Genomic DNA, 24,752 nt, shown 5'->3' with positions numbered 1-24,752 from the left:
GTGAACAACCCAGTCTTCACACACATGCAATGTAGTCAACAAATCTTTCTTCGCGTTGCATACTCTCTTTATAAGTCAACCATACCCCGACTTCAGCAATGCTAAACTGTAAATCGCAATAACCAAGACCCACCACTGGGTATGTACCATTTCTGCTCAGAATACAGAGGGGACATCTGCTGTCCACCGAGACTGAAGAACAGAGAAAACTTGAGAGTAAAAATGAAGTAATTTTTAAAATATGGCCTTAAAGTATCTTTTCAGAAAGTGCAAATATTACCTTTTCTGAACTCACTAGAAACTGTTTTCAAAATACCCTCAAACTAGACAAAATACATAATAATTTTCTTATGCATTCTAATAAATAAATATATTTTGCAACAGTCCTTTAAATAAGAGCTACTTGCTCTTGTTGCAGCATCCTGTTTTCTGAAAAATGCTTTGAAAATCTTTCAATATTGACAAAGTTTTTAACCATGAGACACCTAGGTATTTAAATTGAAAGAGAGAAATAAAAGGGAGAAAAAAGGGGGGAGGGGGGATAAAAAGGGAGAGAAAAAAAAGAAAAAACATGGGGGAAAAAAGAAGAGGGAGAAACAATACTATGACATATATAGCATAATTTTCCTTGGATTTTCTTTCTCATAGGAAGGAAGTAAAGTCTTTCAAACTTGAAAAGTTGTCAGAATATTGAATTGTTGTTTATCTTGCTCTACTTTTACCTTATTATTATAGATAATTTTTAGTTCAGAACTTCTGTTACTGCTTTCCTTGACTTTCCTTTCTGAAACACTGAAAATTGGTTCAGGGACTTTTGCCTGCCTAAAACTAGAAGCACTGTGCTAGCCCTAAGCATCACAAAATGTGCAGGAATTGATATATCCCTCTATTCTGTGTTAGAATTCAGTGCAGTGAAAGATTAAGATGTGTTTCCAAAGTACTAAAGTATATTTTTGATATGAGTAGTAGCTGTTAAATCCCAGTATATCAGAATCTCCTAGCAGAATGATGACTTGGCAAAGGTTTAGGAAATAAAGATTGTTGACAAAGCCAATTAATGCATTCATTTGCTTACTCCCAGTCTCTCCTCAAGTAATATTATCTCTATTTAAGGTTTAATGAAAGTAAATTACATTGTTATACTGTCAGGGTTATTCTCCTCTGTAATATTTGTATTCTAATAACAGAGTGGATAGGTAAGTGAATGTGAGGTGGGGAGAAGAGAGGATTTTCTCTTAAGTACTGCCCATCTGCTTCAAAGAATAGGATTTTTGCTTTGAGTAATGAAGACAGCAGAGCATTCATATGTATTCAATCCAATTTATATGCCTACCTTTCCACTGAATCAGCTTTGTGCATTTTAAAAGACAATTTTTGGTAAGAATGTTGTAAAGAACTATAATCAAAAAAGTTATGCAGAGTACATCTCACAGAGCATGGGTTGGACCCATCCTGCTTCACACTAGCAGGTATAAACTGCTTATATTAGAATGTACTTCCCTTTTGGCAGCAGAAAGTACAATGATATCTATTATCACAGTCTTGAGTAAAAATGTAATTTAGCCCAACAAATTTGCACATTGTATTGGCATACGATAGAGGATAATTTAGGTTAGAAGGGACATCAGGAAATCTCAAGTCCAATCTTCTGCCCAAAGGTCAACTAGCTATAATATAGACTGGGTTGCTGTTTGGTCTTGAAATCCTCCAAGGATGAAGACTGCACCACCTCTCTGGGAAATTCAATCCACTGCTTGACTGTCCTCGGAGTGAAAAAGTTTTTCTTTGTATCCAGTCTGAAACTCTCTGTCTGTTGTCTCTTGTCTTCCCACCATGCACTACTGTGAAAAGCCTGCCTCCGTTCCCCATGTAAACTCCCTGTAGGTATTTGCAGGCTGTTGCTAGCCCCCCACCCTGCCCCGAAGCCTTCTCTCAGTTTGCTCCAGTTTACCAACACCCTTCTTGTATTGCAGGGAGGCCAAGTCGAATGTAGTCTGAAGTGTGTTGAGTATATGGGGATAACCTCTTGCCTTGATCTACTGGCTATGTTCCTGTCATACAGCCCAAGACACTGTTGGCCACCTTTGCTGCGAGGGCACAATCTTGGCTTACATTCAGCTTGCTGTTTACCAAAGTCGCCAAGTCCTTTCAGCGGAGCTGTTTCCCAGACAGTCAGTCCCCAGCCTCAATCATTGCATAGAGTTAGTCTTCCCAGATTTGGGTGTTCGTATTTTCACCTGTTGCATTTCATGAGGCTCTTGCTAGCCCAACCCTCCAGCATGTTTAGGTTCTTTGAATGGCAACTACCAGTACTCCAGTCTGGTGTTACCTGTACACTTGACAGAGTCAGGTTAGGGCCTGACATCCAAGCAGATTTTATACATCCAGTTGTCTACCCATACAGACCATACATCCTAAGTGGGATAAATGAATATTGTGGGTGACAATGTCAAAAGCCTTGCTAAAGTTGAGGTACTATTCTCTCCTCATGCATAAATCCAGCCATTTTACCACAGAAAGTAATCAGGTTGGTCAGGTGTGATTCACCCTAGGAAATCCACGCTGAATGTTCCCAGTTACCTTCTCCATCACGTGCCCACTGAAGTGTGCTCCAAGGACCTGTGCTCCTTGATTTTCCCTAGGACTGAATGGAGACTAGACTGTTGCTCCCCAGATTGTTCCCCTGGCTTTTTTTTTGAAGATGGAGCTCTGTGGCAAAAAAATTAACTCCAAATTTAATTTGCCACTACTTTTAATAATGCAAGTAAATTAAATCAGAAAAGATAAAATAATGACAATTTTTCTCAGTGTGGTAGTAACTGTAACCCCACTCTTCCACCTCTCCCAAGCATAGACATGTTTTGTGGTGTGAGGAGCTTGGGGTAGATGACATTGCATACAGGAGTAAAGCTGGACACTGGAGGAGTTCAAAACTATTAAACTTGGCCTGCTTCCAAAGTTACTGATTATTTTCAAAGTTAAGGCTGCTGCATTTTAGTTTCTGTTGTGCACAGAAGCTGTGGTGTTTTCTCAGTAATCTCGTACCACATGAAGTTTAGGATGCAAACTCAACACTAACTGCTCCACAGCTTTTATGCAAAGACAGAACTATGGAGAACTAAGATACTGCATCATTACCACTACAATAAAACTAAAATTATGACCTACATCCCAAAGAGGGTAAAATACTACTTTTGTCCTCAAATCATAAGATTTTAAGTAAATTACACTGTGTATTTTGGTATATTTTCAGATTTTAAAACTACCCTTACGTACTCTAGGTAATGTATTTATACATAAACATGTATGGTAATGTCAAATCTACCAAAAAGGTAATTTTTCTGAAAAGTGAATATTAATATTTATTGGAAAATAAAGCTTAGTACTTACACTTTATTGGGGGGCAGAGGGGCAGAAGGAATGTTAACAAAAACCACTGTGATTCAGTGAAATAGAAGTTAAATAGAGTTGGCTATGCCAAGAAAATCTCAAAAACACAATGATGTTACCTGGGGTTTTTTATCATGCATTGTCCCATTACATAAAAGCATGTGCTGGAGTCAGACTAAAGATCCAGCTAAGGTAGTATCCTACTTCCATGAATGACCAAAACCAGAGGTACAGAGAATAATGAAAGTGGAAGGCAAGCATATATCATAAGTAATACAGAAGCAGTATCTTTTTAGCAGCAATAAAGCCACATAAAAAGAACCTTGAATCTTTATAGAACACAATTTATTAATAAACCATGAAACGTACAGTTTTAGATCCTCACTTACTGAATCAAACATAAAAGGTAACACAGTATGGGAAACTGAAAACTGAAGACAATCAGAATTATGAAAAATGACATCATTTTCGGTGCTGCAATTATAATGTAAATATCCCACGATGCAATGATAGTCTCTTCATATAAAACCAAAAACCAATTCAGTACACGTTTCTGTAATTCAGTTTCTGCCAGGAGACTTCTACTATACAAACAGCACTTAGTATTGGCACAATTTCAATTAAAATGTCATGATTTACCAACCAGAGGACTGTTTTGACTAGAATTGGTCAAATCCAAGCACATTTTTAACCTATCAAAAACTTTTATATTACTGCGTGTCTTTCAAGCAGCACAGTGAGAAAGCTATGAGGACCACATGCAAAGAAATACTGTCTCACCTGAATGAACTAAATTACTATAAAATTTCTTCAGATTCAAAAGAAGCAATCTTCTCTGAAAAAATGTTATTATGCTTTCAAGAGAAAATTAAATTCTGTATTGAAACATAAAGCACATTTTTCTTGGGCTCTTCATAAACAATATGCTACAGAATATACAACTTTCATTAGCAAATCATAATCTTAGTAATTAAAATGATTGATCCAGTTTCTACTGAATCAATTACAATTTTGAAATTTACTTCATTGGCTGAAAGATCAAATAAATAGAATTAGGATTTTTTTCCTCTTGTTGATCAAAAGCTTCTTTCCCTAAATTTATTGCATTTGGTGCCTACTCACTGTGAGACAAATGACACACATTAACAAATTGCTTTGATGAGCTATCCCTTACTAACATGCATGGGACTAAGTATTTAAGAACTACCCTAAGTTTTATAACATGAGGCTCTAAATACTCCAAACTAGTATTTCAGTCTCAGCTGAAGACATCCATGTTCTGCAAAAATATTTCTCTAACACCCTTACTATTTCTAAGAAGCTTGCTATTTTGAACCAAGAAAGTAGTATTTCTAATGAAAGCAATTTTAGGTGGAAGTTTTTTTTTTTTTCTTTCACTGTGAAGCTCACATAGAAATGGGCAAATAATAAGGCAGGGTGTAAAACTGCACAATGGATGACTTACAAATTAGATTAAAAGGAAAGGTAATAAGATATTTGTAAGCAGAAAAGACAGAAATAGCAATAGCAGTAATTGTGTTCACTATTCATAGAGTTACTTGTATCTCAGAGGGTACTAAACCATCTTATCTTGGGTGAGATTGTACCCTGAACTACATAAAAAGAATAAAAGACAGAGAAACTTATGAAGTCATGTTTGCAGAATTTCCAACTCTTTGCTCCCTCAAGAGACTCTAGGCTTCATACCTTCAAAGGAAAATAGGAAACATACCAAAATTTGAGTTCACAATATAATATAAACAAAGACATTACAAACTGCTGAATTCATCTACTCAAAAGGCAGAAGGCAGAGAATGCTGTGAAAGAGGAAAATTTGTTGTTCAGGTGCACTATACATATTTCATAACTGATTCACAGAATATTAAAACTCATAGACCTCATAAACTTTAGCAGTTATCACAGAAATGCAGAGTTCATACCTGTGGCAAGATAGATGATATGGAAAAGCATGTCCTTGCCCTGCACAACATCCACAACCACATGGGAAAATCGGCTGTTGTCTTCCATGAAGTAAGGAATTGGAATAACTGGCTGAACGACCTCATGCATTAAGAAGAATTTTTGAGCATCTTGAAGATTTCTCTCAGTCAGATTTACATACAAACCCTGGTCCATGGTGCCACACTGTAAACACAGAAAAGTAACATTACTATATGTGTCAATGATAACAATAGATCTACTCTCTTATTCACAGCACAAGAAAATAAAAACCAAGAGCATATCCTGTAGTGACACTATGGAATTCCACTTTCAGGTCTCATTTAGGTGCTGACCAGACTGTCCACACAGTGACTGAGGAAGCTCTGCTTTCCTGAGGCAGCACTATGGAGGCTCCCCAATTTTGAACAATATGGAAGTGTCCCAGTCTGACTACCAGAGGGTGGCTATAGTAATATTTTGCTCTATCCTAAGTTCACAGGGCAGGAAGGAGAAAAACTACCATCCAACAAACCACAGAATTTTCTGACTAGTTTTCTTTATAATTTAAACAGACACCGTGCTAAAGACATAATACATTTTCAAAGGAAATCCCATGTCCCACCACAGCCAGTGTCTGACAGAAATCCCAGGTCAAAGCACCACACACGGTTCTAGCAGCTCCTTCAAGCCCTGTGCTTACTAGCCAAGAATGGACAGTGCAGAGCTCTAACTACAAAGCGTAATCCATGGCAAAGACATTTTTGCTTTGGATCTGACTGTATTTTATATCTGAAAACTGTACTCTTTTCTTACCGGAAAGCATTCACTAATTGCAGTTAATTTTAGCATCTTTGTGTTTAAGTATTCAACTAACTAAGGACATAAAAGAGAAAGCTGCTTAGCAGATATGAATATGTAAACATCTGCATGATTACTCACACATAATTGCATCACAGAAGTAAAGCAGTACTTCACAACACTTACTAAATACATCGGTGATGTGAAAGGAGTACTCAAGTCACACTTTTAAATTCTATTCTATTGTGTCATAAATTATGCTACATATTACGGCATGAACAAAATAATATATTGTACAATATATTATTGTGCCATGTTTTCAAAGTGAAATTAAGTGATCATTGCAAATTCACAAGCGTTAAGAAGAGCTCAAATAAATAATTTCATAATGAGAGATCATATGATGAAAGACAGTTAAGCAACTGGCAAGAACAATTGCTTGCTCTGTGAGCACCCTGCATGTCAGGCTACTGAAAAAATAAACCACATCAAAGAAGAATTTCTCTGAATCTATCAAGCAGGAAAGATTCCAGCTGCAACACTCATAGTATAGTGAAATACATATGGTCCTTGGTCTTACAATGGAAATTGCCCTGTGTAAAGCGAAAAGCAACAACCTCTGGAGAAAAACAGTGTTCCCCAAAACTGTGACTCCAATAATATTTTAATCTGGAAAATATTTCATTAACATAATCCAGTCTTGGAAATCCAACATCTGATGTAACTATCACTACATAGCAGTAGTCTTCCTTCAAGTCACATATTTCTGTCTGTTATTACTGAGTAGGTAAATACTTCGAGGATAAATCTACTTCTGAGACTACATATACAGAAGTTTTGGTATTTTATCATAAGCATTCTACAAAAGAAAAGTCCTTTCTGGCAGGGAAACCAGTGATTCAGTGTTGTGGTTTAGGCCTAGTCACCACACAGTTGCTGCTCTCCCTCCTCCTTCTCAGCAGGATGAGTGAGAGAATCAGGAAGAAAGGAAAGCTCATGGGTTGAGATGAAGAGAGTTTACTAGGATAGCAAAGGAAAATGACAACAATAACAAAATACAGGGATACCAAAACATACAAAACGAACGATGCACGATTTCTCACCACCTGATGTCCCAATGACAGATACGGAGTAAATTTAGCCTCCCTTAGACCCTCTTCTATCACTATTTTGACAATACAAATATTTCTACAATATGTAAAAAGCTATATACAAATGTAGCCTGCTTCTGCAATAGGGCTTACTTAAATGGTGTCCTGTCACTTGGGGCTAATGCCAAACATACTATTTAGGACAGGCAACATGGGTCTGGCCTGTAAGTCAGAGCAAATTCAGTGCCTTGTTTTCCTTTGTTTGCATAAATAAGGAAGTAATCAAAACTACCTACAATTTCCAATGAGTGATTCTGTTTCACGGTTGCAAGGATCTCATGACCCTTACAAGATATGGAAGGCTGCTACAGAAGCAGCACTAAACTAGTGAAATTGCACTGAGATTAAGGGAGGGTGAAAGATGAATCAAGATGAATGCACTTAAGTACCTTGGTGAAAAGCTTTTGCTGTTAATCACTAAATTAATGCTGTTTTCCCTTCCATTTCCCTTGCTAGAATAACAGTCACTGAAATTGTCCTAGTAGGAGTGGTGAGTATGTAGAAGAAAACATGCGTATGTGCTTACCTGAAATACCCTTCTCTTTTTGTAGAAAGTTCCACTGAGTGACCCAACTTGGACTAATTAGTTTTATGCTGTCAGTCAACTGCAGATTATTACACCCTCTGAGGCTGACAAGTTCAAATGAGGGGCACACTACGTCACAAATTCTTTTAATCAGACTCTTCAGGGAGTGTGGAGCACCTTGCATAGGAAAATACGCAAAATCCTGACCACTCCTCCTTTACCCTCTTCCCACCCTCTCTTTCTTTTTTTTCTGTCAAACAGCGTTCCTTTCTCAGGCTCTAGTAGTACAAATACAATGTAAAAGAGAAGAGTAGTTTGATCATACTTCAGCCAGGAATTAATGTTCCCTTGACAGAAAAGTACAGAGTTTCATTTTAACAGAAGACTGAAGCTAAGCCTTTGTTCTCCTACCCTTCAAAGCATATCTGCTTTTCAACTCAAATTATTTCGTGGAAGGATAAAATTAAGTATGTTGAAATAAGGGGATCTTTTAAGGCTTTTTTTTTGGGGGGGAGGGGGTGGTAATTTTTTTAAGGTCTTAGGCTATCACATACTGCAAAACCCAACATGTAAATATGAACCATTCAGCACTTTGGAAAAACCTCATATAAATTGTTTATAAATTGTTGTCCTTCTCCCATGTATCTGTACCTGAAAATTAGGATTGGGATTGGGATATGGAAGCCAAGCAGAGCGAGAGTTTTCCTGGTATTTGAAGGGTCCATTAAAGGCCTGAGTTATGGCACTCAGGTTGAAAACACAAACTGCTGAGGCTGCTATGCTGTTCCTGCAAAAGAAATACAAACATTAACCTAAGTAACAACATTAAGAAGTCCATTTGCTGAAAAACTAAAAAAAAAAAAAAAAAAAGGCAGTAAGTCACCAATCATTCAAGTGATTAACAAAGCAGCTATGATCAGTCAGGATATGATATCTCAATATAATGATATATGATGTACTGATTTAGGCACAGACATTGGATTTAAATTTTTTGTCAGCTTTGCTAAGTAGCTGACGTGGGAGAAACTCAGAACTTCCTATGTTCTGCTACAGCTCTAACTCCACAAAGCCATACTTTCACACATAATCACATGCATTGGCGACACCTTTCTTCTAGTTACAAAGTTCAGGATGAGATTATTCTCAGGGCTCATTAATTTTTCTTCTATACAACCAATGGCAGCACAACTGAGGTAAGAATTTTCAATGTATGGTGTGTCTCTGGACCCAATGTAATCCTTGGGTAAGACACCTCCACAAAAATCCCATTTTCCAAGAGATGTTGTACAGCAATAAGAACGTAAGTTCCAGAAACCCATCAAGAGAAAATGTGGACTGCATACTTTACAAGATACTCCATTAGAGGACTAAACAGGAATAAACAGCAGCCAGGCAAAACATACAATTTCCTGTTCTTGTCTTGAAAATGTGGTATACATGACAGTATAATCCAATGACTATGAGAGCTCATAATACAGGATACTGCATTGTTCTCTTTCACGATTTGAGATAAAGGGACAATGAAGGTGGCAGTTGCACAAATTTCCATTGCAGGTAAAACTGCTGACAATCGATCCACATAGCATTCTTTTTTCTCTTTTTCCCCTCCCCTTCTTTGTAAACTTAGCTTGTAATTTACACAAGGCTTAAGAAAGACTACTATAGAAGCTCCAAAATGATAGAAACAAAAAATTACCCCAGGGGATCAAATTTACCAACAACTGAAAAAAGAGTTAGGATAGATGAATTCAAAAGCAGGACAAAAGCACAATTTGCTTTCTGATGCTTGTCACTGTTATTTAAAAGAATCCCCAAAATTTGAAGTTTCATGCTAACAATTTCTGCACAATCAATTATAACTGGACTTGATAATTCCTTGCCTATGTAAACTATCACTAAAGGCAGCTCACTAATATTATTAACCATAAGAATGTCTTCTCGAATATATTGAAGTCCTTAAAGGACATCAGACTCATGTTTATAGAGTTTTGGATGCTCTGAAAGAAACAAAATCATCTTCATTATGAAGCAGTGGCTATAGTGGACTTAATAGTCAACCACATATAAAGGGTGCAGGCGTTGCTACTACTCAGATATCATGTTTAAAGTAACAAAGGATACTTCTAAAAGGAATTATTCTTTTTTCCTAAGAGTTAAGTAACTCTTGATACCAAGATCAGAGTCTAGGGAGCTTTTATGTCCATTCAGTGTTTTAATATTTAACAAATTTTAATTCTTAAGACCAAATTGTACATTTTTAAATTTCACCTTTACAGTTTCAGTTAAAATTAGATAAAATTCTTAGTTTGACTCTCAAATTCACATAAGCAAATGTTAGAACTAATTCAAAATATGAAGGAGCACCTCTTGTGCTCTTTTGAGTAAGGTGAACTCTTCCTGACATGGTCAAATTCCATCAAGACAAATTAATTATCATGTCACATTACAATTCTAAAATATTTATTTCATAAATACATAATGTATTTATGTACTACAAAATGAAAAATAATGTCTTTATAAGAATGTATGAAAAAGATGACTCAATAGTCTTAAGCACAACTGGCTCCCTGCTGTAAGAAAATATTAAGAATTCTTCCCTCTTTCATACGTCTTCAACAATTCATATGGGAAGCATTTATAACTGACACTTGTTCACAAGAGGACAGTGGATTGGGAAAAACAGTAGTTTGAATTTATGATGTTTACTTGGCAAATTCAGAAGAGAGCAGCTCAGAAGCTTTAGTTTTTACTGTCACAAATAGCAAAAAAATAAAATATATCATGGAAGTCACTTACACATTAGTGGTGAAAATCCCATAGATCAAGTCCAATTCTGGCAGGAAGAAAGTGCTCTGTAGTTCATTGTAGTAAAATGGAATTTCTCCAGGGCGAGAGCAGTTCAGCCGAGCTTTCATGAAGGTAGTCCAGGTATCCTCCAGCACGAACTTGCCACCAATATCGTTTTTGCACACTCGAGCAGCACGAGAGAAGACTGTTTTCCCACAGTCATGTTCTACTGCATTCTCCCGGAAGAAGAAGTAGGTAAAGTTCCCAATGTCATAAGATGACACAAAATTTGGCTCTGAAAATAACAGAAGAAAATATATCACCTTATTGTGATATATACATTCATATTAACATGGAAGTTGAATTTATCTTCAGGCATTAGATTTAGAAAAACACATATTTTATTATCCTTGCAAGGAATTGGCACTGTGACATCTAAGCAGGCCAGCTTATGTCCAGCCAGGATTATGAGCTACATGAACATGGCTAGACACGTCTATGTGCGACACGTGTGTCTATCGCACATAGTTGCGCTGGGCAGTCCTGGCCCAGCTAACTGTACTCTATCACAAAAGCATCACTGAGTTTTTCTTCTCCACACATGGGCATGGTGTATTTTTCCATCATAATTGCTTTATCTGTTGTGTAAACTCTGTTTCTTCTTTGCCACCATGCCATTAGCAGAATAATGGATGGTAACCAAGTGTGACTAAGAACATACTCAGAGACTGTAACAAAAAGAAAGAGAATTCTACATCAGAGCATTTGATGGTAAGATAACCTAATTTCAGCCCTGTCTCACTTAAACCTTTGAACAGCATTACAATATTTTTTTCTTTTTTCTTTTTTTTTTCTAAAAATCTAGTAAAAACTGATAAAAGAAAATGACAGTGATATAGGAGAAATTAGAGAATATATTAAAAATTCTAGAAAACAACAGATGGCAACATTTCTTTAAAAAAAATCAAAGGAAACAGTGGATACCAAAGACAATAAACATGTGGCCCATTTCCCATAAGGATTACTAAAACTGAGAAGAGTCCATGACATCAAGAGAGATTGACAACTTGATGAGTTCTTAAAGGAAAGACAAAATTGATACACTGATAGATGGAGTAGAGTCCTCCTCATGTAAGGAACTGGTACCTCTGAGAAACAGGCAAAATTTTTGGTTTTGTTCACAAATTTTACTCTAAAGTGGGAAAACAAAGAAACTAACAAAACTCTTTTAAAACCATCTGTTGTTAGGAAACACTCCAAAGAAACTCACTAGGTGAATATTGACAGCACTATTGTATTGAAAAAAAGCTGCTGTAATTGAATCTAAGCATTTTGTGGGAACATCTCAAAATTGTCAAAACTTTTGAGCGGAACCAGAAAGGCAAGCAAGCTGGCATTCCCACGCAGCAGTCTAAACTCTGTCAGACAACTCTCCTCCAACGGTGGCCCAGCTCCCAGCTCACATGGCCTCTTCTGCTGCTTCCCTCTCTATTTGCTGTGCTGAGAGTCTCCAGGGCAGGTTTTTTTTTGCCGCAACCTTCATCAGCTGCCTAGGATATTTGAAGCTGAGCAGATACTACAGCTCTCTAACTTCTCCCTGTAACTTTCACTTATTATTTTATTAGCATGTCCTGGAGATTAGTCTGTAACACACCCCATGTTCTCCACACTCAGATCTGCACAGGTCTTTCACTGGAAAGTAGCAATCAAATATTTTTGAGGATAACTTTGTGGTATTCTGAGGTCTTATAAGCTACATAGTACCAGTGCATTTGTGTGTAAAAAAAAAAAAAAAAAGGCAAAATAAAGTAGTTTGATAGGACTTATGATAGCTATAAATGTAAAATTGGATTGATAATACACAAAAAATTAAACTATTAGTAATGTTTTCCGTATTAGAGCCTCACATCTTCATGCCACATGTGTCTAAAACTTCCATTACATTGCCTCAAAGGCTTCAAAAACCTTTAAACTTCATTATTAGAGTTTAGAGATTTGTAGAAATAATTCTTAGTTGCTCATGAGCTCTCATTCTTTAAATATAACATGTCATGCTGTCACACATTTACACACTAAACACTGAAAATAGAGAAAGCTGAAAAAAAGACCTTACTTTTAAACTTTGTTAATATTTTTTTCTCTTAAAATGTGCACGTTTGCCAAATAGGTAACAGAGTAGAATGATATATGAGATTGAATTACAAGTATCAACACTAAGATGACAAAAATACGTGGCTAAAAATCACAAAATTGTATACTATCACATTCTAGACAGCTTAGATAGTTTTGACAGGCATCAAATATTAAACATAGATCCAGCAATACTAGCATGCAAAGTTTTTTTCCTATTATAAAGCCCAATTATGCTTCATTCATTCTCAGTACACATCACTATTCTCAGCTCTATGGAACAAACCTGTATTTATTTAACTATACTAGAAATAAAATCTTTTTAGGAATACCAGTGTAAGTAAAAAAAAAAGAACCCACTGTCCCTCATTATCCAACTTCAGTTTACATCCGTACCACACCTAGCTATTTTTTCTCTTACTCTGTAATGTACTTTCTTCCCTCACTCTATGCAATATCCTTTTAGATCATTTTTAAGCTCATGGAAGGAACTACTGTCTGTGGAGGAAAGAAAAAGCATTCACTAGTCTGAGTGTAACTTGGACTACTTGTCCACCATACTAAGGTCAGGTCTTATATAAAGCAATACCCACTAAAGGTACACATTAAGAAAAGCAATCCACCTGAAATAGCATGAAAAAGTAAAATTTTCCAAATAAGCATTTGACTTTTATAGCTTATAACACTACTTGCTCTTTGAAATAATTTCAAAAATATCTTGACTGACGTAAAAATATTTTACTTATTGTGCAAATACTCAACACCAATTTGATCCACCCACAAAAACATCCTGTACAACCATTAAACACGGAGGCCCTGCCATACAACAAGGCCTGATCATCCTTTTTCTCGCTGGAGGCCCACTGATGTAAAAATGTCTTTCATTAGCACAGTAGATTCTCACTGCAGAGCCAAAAACACTACTGGAAGCACTCAAAGTGTGGAGAATAATGAGTTACAAATAAAATCTTCACAAACTCTGGGAATAAAAGTCATATGAAATGCATTCTGAATGTTTTTAGGGTTCTTCAAATATCCATGTCAATCTTTCAAAAGACAATATTTTGAAGTTGCATTGATAATCAACATACATGTACAAATAAAAACTAGGACTCCTATTTCATGGATTCAAAACTGAGAAAAAATATATACATCTACAAATATCTATGCACATACTTTACTGATTATGAACTGATGAAAATGTGACCTGCTGTTGAAATTTGTGAAAACTGTTTTCATTTTCACAAAATGCAATAATCTCAGAGCTACCTCGGGGAATTCTGTGGATATGGAGGGATTATCATGTCAGACTGTATTTATGTCATCTTCTCTTTGGGAAAAGTGAACTGAATCACTTCAAAGCTTCAAAGGAAAAAGGAGATTCTTATCTAGGAAAAATTAGTTCATATGTTTTCAAATATGAAATAGCTGTGAACTGCTATTTGTTGACATGGAGGCCTTCTCATAAAAGTTTTTAATGAAGCAGATGAAATGACTCTCTTGCTTCCTGCTGAATTTGCAAATAGTTCTTGAAGGGTAAACACATCTCATTTGTGAACGATGAGATCACCATCACAACTGCAAGGATTCTGGTATGTGACAGGATACAGCTAGTATGGATCAACATGAGAATGTCAACCTGTAATAATGTCACAAGTATTGTCTATGACCTTTATAGGTTTTTGTATATTCAACTTACAGATGCATCAGGCTGACTAGACTTTCTCAAATTAAACAGAACAAATGGCATCGGGAAAGCAAGAAAATAAGTTTGTAGAAGTGACACAACAAAGATCTCCAGCGTACAACATGGAGCACTGCTACACAGATACACAAGCCCATGCACTGAAAGCACTAGGTGGCTAGTTAGTGCTGCCTTTGGGCAAGCACGCTGTAGTGTGCTATTTCTGAAGTTTGCTTACTCAGCACAAAGCCTAGGAATCTCTACAGCTTCCTTCATGAAGCAGCATGATTGTCCTGAAAGGGAGTTTCTCCACAGACTCTTCTAAGTTATTGCAAAAAAAAAGATGACTGAACCATACAAAGAGAAGACAGTGCTTCAATATGAAGTAATCTAATAGTTTTTCTAAAGACTGGAGACAAACTTACATTTTCCAAGGAGCACAGTCTCTGTTCTCAAAAAGAAGGCACTTACTAGGAAGAGACAATGCTTCCCTTTAGATTACACTCCCTTTCCACCCACCCAGGGAACCCAGAGACTTAAGAGACCAAGTCCATATTCACTGCCAGAGCGACCACACGCTGATGCTGTCTGACAGTGTCATAGAATCATAGAATCTTTAAGGTTGGAAAAGACCTCCAAGATCACCAAGTCCAACCATCAACCTAACACCACCAGGTCCACTAAACCATGTCCTGAAGTGTTCACTGTCCCTGTAGGGACTGGCTGCAGCCCTGCCACGCAGCACATGCTGATGCTGCACCCCAGAGAATGGAATTCTTGTAGCATGACAGCAACGGGTGCACTGCATGCCCTGGGAGGTGGCGTAAGGACAGACAAGGGGATTCTGGAGTGCAAAGCTTACTGGGAATGGGATGGGACAAGCTGGAGGGCAGAAGGAGTCAAATGGCGCAGCCCCACCTTTATGGCCTCTTTCTAATGGCGCATAAAGCAAACTTCTCTCTGAGTCACACTCAGGTTTTCACTGGGAAAACAGTAGCAAGAGTGGTCTAAAACAAGGCTGGGAAGTGAGACAACAATTAAGCAATACAGATGACCAAGGGTGCCATGTATAAGCTTATTTCCTGGACCTCTTTTATTTAGTGTAGTGTACATGTAGTCTGAGTGGGTAAAAGGATGAGAGGAATTGTACAGAAATTTTCGCTGAGAAGAGCAATGGGAAACAGGAGCCTGAGAGAGTTCTGTGAGAGCATCTGAGGTAGTCCTGGCCTCTTCTCGCTTCCTGAGCTTTGGAGCAAGAAAGTTTGCTTGTGTTCTTTACGCTATGAAACTCCACATCCTCTGAAGTAGATTAATATGACTTAATTTACCTAGTTAATGTATGCTACTGTTGCCAGAGTGAGCCAAATGACATGGAATGATTCGTCTGCCTTTCAGGAGGTAACAGCAATTAACCTTAAGAATTACAAGGTCCAAAGCCTACTCTGAGCAAGAAATAGCTGTGATTTCCACTGTCACTGTGAGAAGTGACCACTCACATCTCAAGTGCAATGCATTCAGAGACCCAGTCAAAAGTTAAATTAACCCCAGAAATGTGAAAAGAAAGCTAAAAATAGAATTTGTCATATCTAGACACGTATCAGATTATACACATACACAAAATAATACACACACATAGATATATGTATGTATAACATATTTGAAATCTTAGAAGCCTAGATACTGGTTTAATGCTGAACGACACCTGCCTGGAGCTTGTTCATTGACCTCACTGGAACAATGATTCACATCCTCATACTGTTGGTCCGTAACAGTCCATTTCTTCCAAATATTTGTATTCAGCCAGAGATTAAATTCTAGGAAGACGCCTTTGAGGTTTTTTTCAATAAGGTTCAACCTCTATCTAGAAATGCTCTCCAAAACAGAAGCTTAAAATAATGGAAAGAATTTAAGCTTCAAATGTGTCAGTCTACTATATTTTCTTTCACCTTACCGACATAATTAATGAAGTCCACTTCCTATTTGCATATTGCCATCCCTGTGTATTCACTAAGTATATTAATTTAGTGTAGCCCTCTGCAGCTGTTGGAAAAGAGTACAGACCTTGCATTAGCTGACCAAGGCATCACTGCTCATGAGTGTTTAAGGACAAATCTTAATCAAATCAGTAAAATCTTCCTACAGTGTTAAATATCTTAAAAGTAATATATAACTTGTAATCATCATAGTTATATCCATCCTCAAGAGCTGTAAAATATTAAGCCTTGGGATAAAACTGGTGGAAATAATTGTTTATTAATATCTATTTTTCCTCTATGTTTCATAATTACCTACATCCTTCATCCTTACAATGCTAGACAGTCATAGCTTAGCTGGCTACCAGTCTATTTTGACTACTATTTCTTCTGTAATGCCTCAGCTCTCCATAATTTCTTTTAAATACTTTTCCTTTTGCTGAAGATTTTATGGGTATGGAAGAGCAAGGACTGCAAAATACACTAAAACTGTGTATGCCAGACATTTTTTCCAGTGTTCTCTTACATTGCCAATAGATTTTATAATACAACTCAGTATAATCATAAAAGTGAATGCACTTATTACATACTGCATTTTCCTAATGTACTCTAATAAATTCTGAAATACAATTATTTCTTTTCCAAAAAAAAATTTTCACATATAGTATGACAAAATTCCTTGTTTTATTGCCTGTTGTTTATTTCAAATAAATCTCCTTCATTTTCAAGGTAAAGTGTTCTTAGCTGGCATGATATTTTGCAATTTATTATATCATTTTGCTGATGCAAATTTGGCAGTGAAAAACTTAGTGACAGAAACCATTCTCTACTCTGATTTAATCCTTAACAGTCTCATCTGGAGTTCAATGGATTATGCATCATCTATATTCACTGGACAGACATCTTGTATAGCAGTTGTCGTAGTTCAGCCCTGATCAGGACCAGACTACGCAGTCTCTCTCTCACTCCCCCCACCCTCCGAGAGAATAGGGAGAGAAAATATAAAGAAAAATGGCTCAAGGTTTGAGATAAGGACAGGGAGAAATCCTTAAAGTTACCGTCACAGGCAAAACAGACTCGACTTGGGGAAAACTATTCATTTATTACTACAAACAGCAGGATAATGAGACAGAGAACAAGATAACCTCCCCCCACCTCTCCCTCTTCCCAAGCTTAACATTATCTCTACTACCTTCCCCTCCCGAGCGGCACAGGGGGGAAGAGGGAATGGGGGTCATGGTCAGTTCATCACATGTTGTTTCACGCCGCTGCTTCATGGTTAGGGGAAGAACTCCTCACATTCCTCCCCTGCTCCATCGTGGGGTCCCACCCCTACGCCACAGTCCTTCGTGGAACTGCTCCGGCGTGGGTCATCTCTTCCATGGGTGCAGTCCCTTCAAAACAGCTGTCCCAGCGGGCCCTCCATGGGCCACAGCTGCCTTCAGGCATCCACCTCCCCCGGTACGGGGTCCTTCACGGGCTCCAAGTGGATCTCTGCTCCTCCGTGGACCTCCATGGGCTGCAGGGGGACAACCTGCTCCACCATGGTCGTCACCACAGGCTGCAGGGGAATCTTGGCCAGGAGCCGCATTACTCCTCCCCCTCCTTCTGAACTGACCTTGGCGTCTGCAGCCGTTCCTCACAACAGGCTGGTAGATGTCTCTCAGGATCTTTTTTACATCTTATTCACTTCTCATCTCCTCTCCACTTCTTGCAGCCGGGCTTGACCGAGTCGGGCCCAGTCGGCTGCCTGGCGAGAGGCCAGAGGGTGAGGCCTGCAAGGCCCATGAGGCCTGCGCCTCCCCCTCTGCGCCTCTGCCCCCGCTCAGCTTCTTCACATCTTCTCTTCTCTCTCTTTTTTTTTTTCTGTTTTCCCATTCTTAAATACGTTATCGCAGAGGCGTTATCACGAGACATTCTGCTACCAATCAGCTAGGCCTTGGCCAGCAGTGGGTCCGCCCTAGGCCTGGCCAAGTCCACTGAACAAAGGGGAGCGACTTCTAGCAGTTTCCTACAGAAGCTACCACCTTAGGCCCCCCCTCACTAACAAAACCACGACAGCAGTATATTGGGAGAGGGGTGAGGATCAAAAATATAGTGGACTACCTTAATTCACTCAGAGCTTTGAGAGCTTTGGGCTATAGGGATCTATCAAAAGATTCAGACATTTGGATGGTTACTTAAAGCTCTGAATCCAGAATTCCACATACACAAGAACAAAAAAACCCCACCTTTAGTTAAGCAGATTCTGACAATCTGCAGGCATGGTATAGAAAAAAAACCCAATTATGACGGCTTACCTATTTCTCTCCAAACATTTGGACTGCCTTTTTTTTTTTTCTGATCTAGTTTTGCAGGGAGGTAGATGATCAAAGGACTTTCCCTGCAGACCTGGTCCTCTTTTCTTTTTTTTTCCTTTTTTTTTTTTTTTTAATAATAGAAAGGAAAACAGAGTTCATTTTCATAATCACCCCCTTTCCCTTTCACCTCAAGGCTTGGTATGTCTGTTACTGAAATTCTGTCTCTGCCTCCAACATTTCTGTCCACCTAATTTCTTTGGTGAATGCTATTTTTCACATGTTCATGTTCCTCAAACTGCAAAATTTTCTACCTTCCCCTGCTTGAGATGTATTTCAGTTCTAATTTCTTTCATTCTCTCTGGCTCACTGTGTATTACAGTTTTCTGCATTACTGAGGCTGATGCTCCTGTCACACCTCTCCGCAGCTGGGCACAGATGATCTGCTTGCAGAGGTGCCTTCCTTCCTTCCTCATTCAGCCTCTCCAATTGGCACCTGACACGAGCAGGCTAGATGAGATACAAAAGAAACAGGCTCTGTCCTCAGTAGCCTCCTAGTCTTTTCATAAATGGAAGGTGGACCTTGCTGTTTTACCTAGGGTAGATAAGAAGAAAGAAATTCCCACCTTCATGAGTAGCGCTGCCTGTCTCTACAATGTTATGAAGGTATTTTGTAGTAACTTAGTCTGGCATTGGAGAAAGGAGGTCAGGGGAGACACCTCCATCTCACATCAACTTACTGCTCTCCTACTCTGTCATTGCCATCTGGGAGATGTACAGCTTTGATAGAAAAAACAGCACAACTGCTCAATTTTTTTCCTCTGGCAGTAGCTCCAGTGAGGAAGCCTAAGGATGGGTTTTCAAAACCAGCAGGCATTTCCCTCTCATTTTAGAATAGTGGCAAAAAGGATGATACACAGAAAAGAACAGAACCTCATGGTATTTCTCTTCTTGCAAAATAAGCAAGAATTGGTAGCATAAGCTTTGCATATTTACAGTCAGGTCTCTTATCTGAAAGCTAAAGACCAAATTGCACATCTCAGGAACACGCTGGTTTTGAGTTACATAAAATATAACATAATAAGAAAAGTTTGCACTAGATAATTTAATTTCATTTAAAAACAGAAAAATGAAAGGATAACTCTGAATTATTACAGCCATTTCCATTAATCCTTAAAAGCAAACATGAAAGGATTAATTTCTATTCTTAGGTCATAATTTCTCTCCATATACCCTACTAGTAGCAAGAGTTATAATAAAAGTCCGCTAACAAACAATAATAGGAACAGATTCAGAGCTGTATTAAACCCCACTAACCAAACTGATTTTGTAAGAATTTTACTGTTAATTTCGAAGACTAAGAGTACATGCTGTAGGTTAATGAGCTTTTTATTAAGTAAAATGTCTTTAAGAAAGTTATCTCAGAAGAACTACTTTAAAAGTATCTAACAACTAAATGCTTACAGCAGAAAGAGGAAAAAGTGATAATATTATGTCTACCAATAGAGCAGAACAATTCAAACATTCCTATACTCTTCTCAGCTGGAAAAGCTTTTAATCTGTACAAGATTTTTTTATTTTTTTATTTTTCTTTTCAGCTACGTCTGATATAAGATTATGTTTTAATCATCTATGGTCTGCCTATTGATGAAGTGTCTTGACATTGAGAACAAAGTTTTATTTATTTAACATGTTTCAATAGCATCTATCATTGTATGTCTAGGATAAATAGAAGAATTATAATGTATTTCAAGATAGTTGGACACCCAAGCAATTGTAAGCAAAGGCACTTGGCAAATTATGAAGCCAAATGTCCCAGTGAGTCTCCACGCAATGAAACAGAAAGGGGTTGATTTGGATTTTAATTTTTTCTTTAACCCATTTTGCCCTTTTATTGGCCAAGTGAAGCAAACAGACATTACAGACTAAGGCAAACTTTCACACTGAGGTATCAGATCAAACATTTACTGATTTGAGGAGGTGAATTGAAAGGAGAAATACCTTCACTAACTGTAAGTGTTGGACTACAGAAAAAGTTTCTAAGTCTAAGCAGTGAAGGCTTTTCCTCACCAATCTGGACCCACTGCAGCTGCGGACCACAGATACAACCATTCCATTTACCTCTGTCCTCCAGAGCAAACGATGATGAGTTCTGCCCTTGCTTCACAGATCAACTCTAAAGCAAGATTGAATTAGAAGCACACTATAACAGTCAACTCCAGATAGGATTTAAACTCTGTGCTACACTGAGAGCTGAAAGAGACTCAAATAAACAGCATGCCAGCTCTAAATCAAGGTGCACTTTTTTTCACTGCTAAGGCAGACTATTCTGTTTATGAAGTACTGCAATGTTAATTTTAAAACGTTCTAGTAACATGCTGCCCTTTACTGTGCTGAGCAATTGGCTGAAGCTCAAGGTCTTGCTAATCACTTTGGTCAGGAGAAGAAATCAATTCGAATAATTTCTCTCAAGCACAGAAATACTTGAACACAGATTCAGAGAGTAGGTAGCAGGCCAAAACACCTTCAAGAGTAAGTTACTGGTAAGCAGCCTTTCTACCTTCATTTGTTTCTGCACATATATATTCAGGTGAGTAACTTCAAGCATTACCTTTTTCTCTACATGGGAAAAGAGAAGGCCAAAATATGGCATCATAAGCGGGAGAGGTGGGTTCTCTGTTTCACATTTTCAGGTTTACCATCCTGCCAGCAGCCAGCTGGACTGTTGGATGGGGAGAGCGCTGGTTTGCAGCAGTTGTTAACTTGCCTGGGTGACCATGTTCCTCTTGATTGAGAATAGTGACAAAGTGCTAACAGGGTTGGCAAGAAAGGTGAGGACAACACGAGGGTTGTCTCTTCGCTGTCAGCTGATAAATTCTTTGTGAGCAACCTAACCTGTAGAACTGTTGAACTAGGGTGAATGCTCAGGTCACAGCACTGAGGTAGTCTGGTCCTTCAACAGCATCTCCTCATGGAGATGAGCAGAACCTCTGCATGGGGATGACTGTGGTCAAAAACCTGCTCACTGCATTTGGAACAGCTCATTTAATGCTGTCTATAGGAAAACCAGAAAGACAGAAATCAGCTCCGTAAACAGAGCATTAATTTCTTTTTGTAGAAGAGGAGGGAAGTTCTGAGGTAAAAAAAAGTATAACTGGTGATCATATTCAGACATAATCAAGAGCCGAATAGATTACTACTCTTAATGTTAAAAGACAGTAAGTTCAATAACTACCTCCAGATGCTTCTCTCTTCCACCACTGAAGAAGATATGACTGTTTACACTCTAAAATTTTCCAATAGGAAAAACTTCTAGGAAGTGGGCAGATATCTGTAACATTTGACCAAATGTTCTTTCTGCCATGACAAGTTGTCAAAACAGACAAAATTGAGAGGAATTAAATCTCAAATATCGTCAGCAGGTTGTCTAGTGGATGAATAAACAACATATTCAGAGACCCTCTAAAATGGGGGGCTCCAGCCAACAACAGAATTTCTGTGTTGGTGGTGTTGCTCTTTTGTCCATCTACCTTTTTGGATCAGGGCTTGCCCAGATCTTTGACCTTCACATACTGTGGGGTCACTGAACTTTCCTTTTTCCTTTCAGTTATAGTCTCACAGCATATTCTTGTAACTTACTTTTACACATAACCTGAATAATTAATATTTTTAACCAAGCTATCTCAGCTCTTCATTACTTTAGATAATTGAGTACTGAGTGCATCAAGAAAATGATACTACAGAAATGAAAATTCACTGACTTCTCCATACTCTGCTAAAGTTAAGCACCTGATCAGAATGATGCTCAGCAACATACTGAAAATAACTGCTAACTTACCTATTCAGCTGATGTGGACCTATCAAGCCCCCAGTAGAAGGCAGGACCTGATAAATACATGACTCTGGCTGAACCAGAATGAATGGGGAAGCTCAGACAGGCCACCAACTTAAATGCATTTTATTTGTGATATCTGCAATTCCAGAAGCTGAAATCACAGCATGGTAATATGGGATCTTACTCCAGCCACATGAAATAACAGCTGTTTTCCCTTCCCACACTGTGTGTCACGGTTGTTGTGATCACTGACCTCCTGACAATTAAGATTAGGAACACAGTTTCTTCTGTAATGAAGATTCTGGGCTTCCTGTGTCAAGATCCTTCACTGTAACAGTGAACACTGACAGCAGACCGCCTAAGCATATAGGCATGTCCCTTTGGCCTGACCGATGGCAGTGAAAACCCCTGAATTCACTGAGCAGTGTGCTAGCAAAGATAATCATCTGTCTTTTAGAGTACTGCCATCACTCCCAGAGATGGTTTGAATGGGTCCAACGTGATTGGCAGAGCAGAAAATCTAAGTAAGAAAAAACATTGCACCTCTGAGGGAAACATGGATGTAAAATAAAAACTTGCTTTAAATTGGAAACATTCCCAAACATACGTGCATGCACATGCACACAAAAAAAACCAAGGCTGAATTACAGTAACTGTCAGCTACTGCTGCCGAACAGACATTGACTAGGAAGCTTCCATTCCAATTCATGCTTTACTTTTCTCACAGGATTATCTGTGCTACTTTCTCATTGAAAGCAGCAAAATCTTCACTTCCATCCAAGCACTGAAAAACTAATGCAGATTCTTGGCACTGAGTCACATATGAGCAGGCGAATTGACATAAAAGCAGATGAATCCTCAACTCAAGTAGACAAATCCCCAACTCTTAGCTACCCCAGAAGACATTCCTCCCACCTCTCCCTTTCACATCGGTAACAGGGCCGCTTGCAGCCTTTTATTGGATTTGCTTGAACTGGCTCCAATTACAAAACTCATCTTGTTCTTCCTCCCCAAAGATAAAAGCCACACTTCCCTGGCAAACTTAATTCTAAACAGTTCTGAGGCAGAAGAATGAGCACTAATGGAGAATGTACAGGTGCAGCTGAAGCTTTAAATAGAGAAAATGTAAATACAGTGAATCTGATTAATTAGAGGAGTCTGAAAGGGAATTTTAGTGTGCCCTTTAGCATAAAACAAATCCAGTTAAACTGAAAATTCTGTGTGAAGAATTTTTTCCCTTTGACAGAAGCACCCAGGTGTGGCACAGCAATTAGTTCCAATATCAGGGCTGTGTGGGCAAAAGGTGCCTGAACAGGGATATCTATAGAATGAATTAGTTTTCCCTCTGACATTTCTTTCGGAGGGCTGTAATTCTGTTATGTTCCATACAGTTCGGTTTTGTTTTGTTAATTAAAATTCTAAAATCAGCTGACCTTCAGAGAAGGTCACAAATGTCTCCAAGGTGCCTCAGATGGCTTCTTTGTACCAGGAAAATACACCAAGCAAATACGTACAATTCAGCATTCAGATTATATGAGAACTGAAATATTCAAAATAAAGTCTGTCACTTGCAGCTGACCTAATATGTGGAAGCTAGAGGATTTATAGTTGTACTTAATTTCAAACATGAGAATAATCCCATAATTTTCATTTTAGAAGAATCTGCTTCTTTTTTGTAATACATAAAAGGCAACTAGCCCTGTTACATCTCAGGAACACCTATCTGTTTACAGCTTCCCCCAGCTGAAAATCCTCATCAGATGATCAACATCCATGACACAGGAGTCATTGCTACAACACAATTTTATGATACGTTGTGCAGACAAGTCTCTATCCTTTGGCTTTAATAAGCATCTAAAATGCTAGGTCTGCTACCTAAGCAGCTTGAAAGTACAAGTTTTTCTGCTTGTCAAGGCTGAGACTTGCAGGGAAAGCCATGATAATTCAGTCCATTCTAAACCGTTTGGTTTCTGCCTTGGATTTTTGAAGGTCTCAATAAAAGAATGCTCAAGGCAAGCTACTGCTCTTGGCTGACTCAGCTTTGCCATGTAAGTGCACCTGAAAGATGCAGTGTAGCTCATTCCTATGCCTGCAAAAATGACTTAAATATCTAAGTGCATGTCTGCAAACTGCAACTATATTGATTACATGTCATAATATTTATACTTGTAAATAAAAAAATATGCAAAATAATTTTATAATTAGATAAACAATACACTAAAAACGTTCACGTTTTCAAA

At 38.1% G+C, this 24,752-nt stretch overlaps 1 protein-coding gene across 4 annotated transcripts in view; it reads right to left on the bottom strand.

The window, feature by feature from the left end:
• SEMA5A (semaphorin 5A) overlaps nucleotides 1-24,752 on the bottom strand; it is a 331,427-nt gene that overhangs the window by 119,652 nt on the left and 187,023 nt on the right. For all 4 annotated transcript variants that reach the window (XM_086740401.1, XM_086740400.1, XM_086740399.1 and 1 more), the window contains 3 exons: nucleotides 10,603-10,888; nucleotides 8,458-8,593; nucleotides 5,331-5,535 (listed from right to left, as the gene is read on the bottom strand). In XM_086740401.1, the coding sequence (XP_086596527.1) occupies nucleotides 5,331-5,535; nucleotides 8,458-8,593; nucleotides 10,603-10,888 (627 nt within the window). The remainder of the gene's footprint in view (nucleotides 1-5,330; nucleotides 5,536-8,457; nucleotides 8,594-10,602; nucleotides 10,889-24,752) is intronic.

This window comes from Chlamydotis macqueenii, chromosome 2 (assembly GCF_036417535.1).
Source record: "Chlamydotis macqueenii isolate bChlMac1 chromosome 2, bChlMac1.mat, whole genome shotgun sequence".
In the NCBI taxonomy this organism is placed as follows: domain Eukaryota; kingdom Metazoa; phylum Chordata; class Aves; order Otidiformes; family Otididae; genus Chlamydotis; species Chlamydotis macqueenii.
The sequence above is the reverse complement of the archived record's forward strand: the minus strand, read 5'-3'. Positions and strand labels throughout refer to the sequence as shown.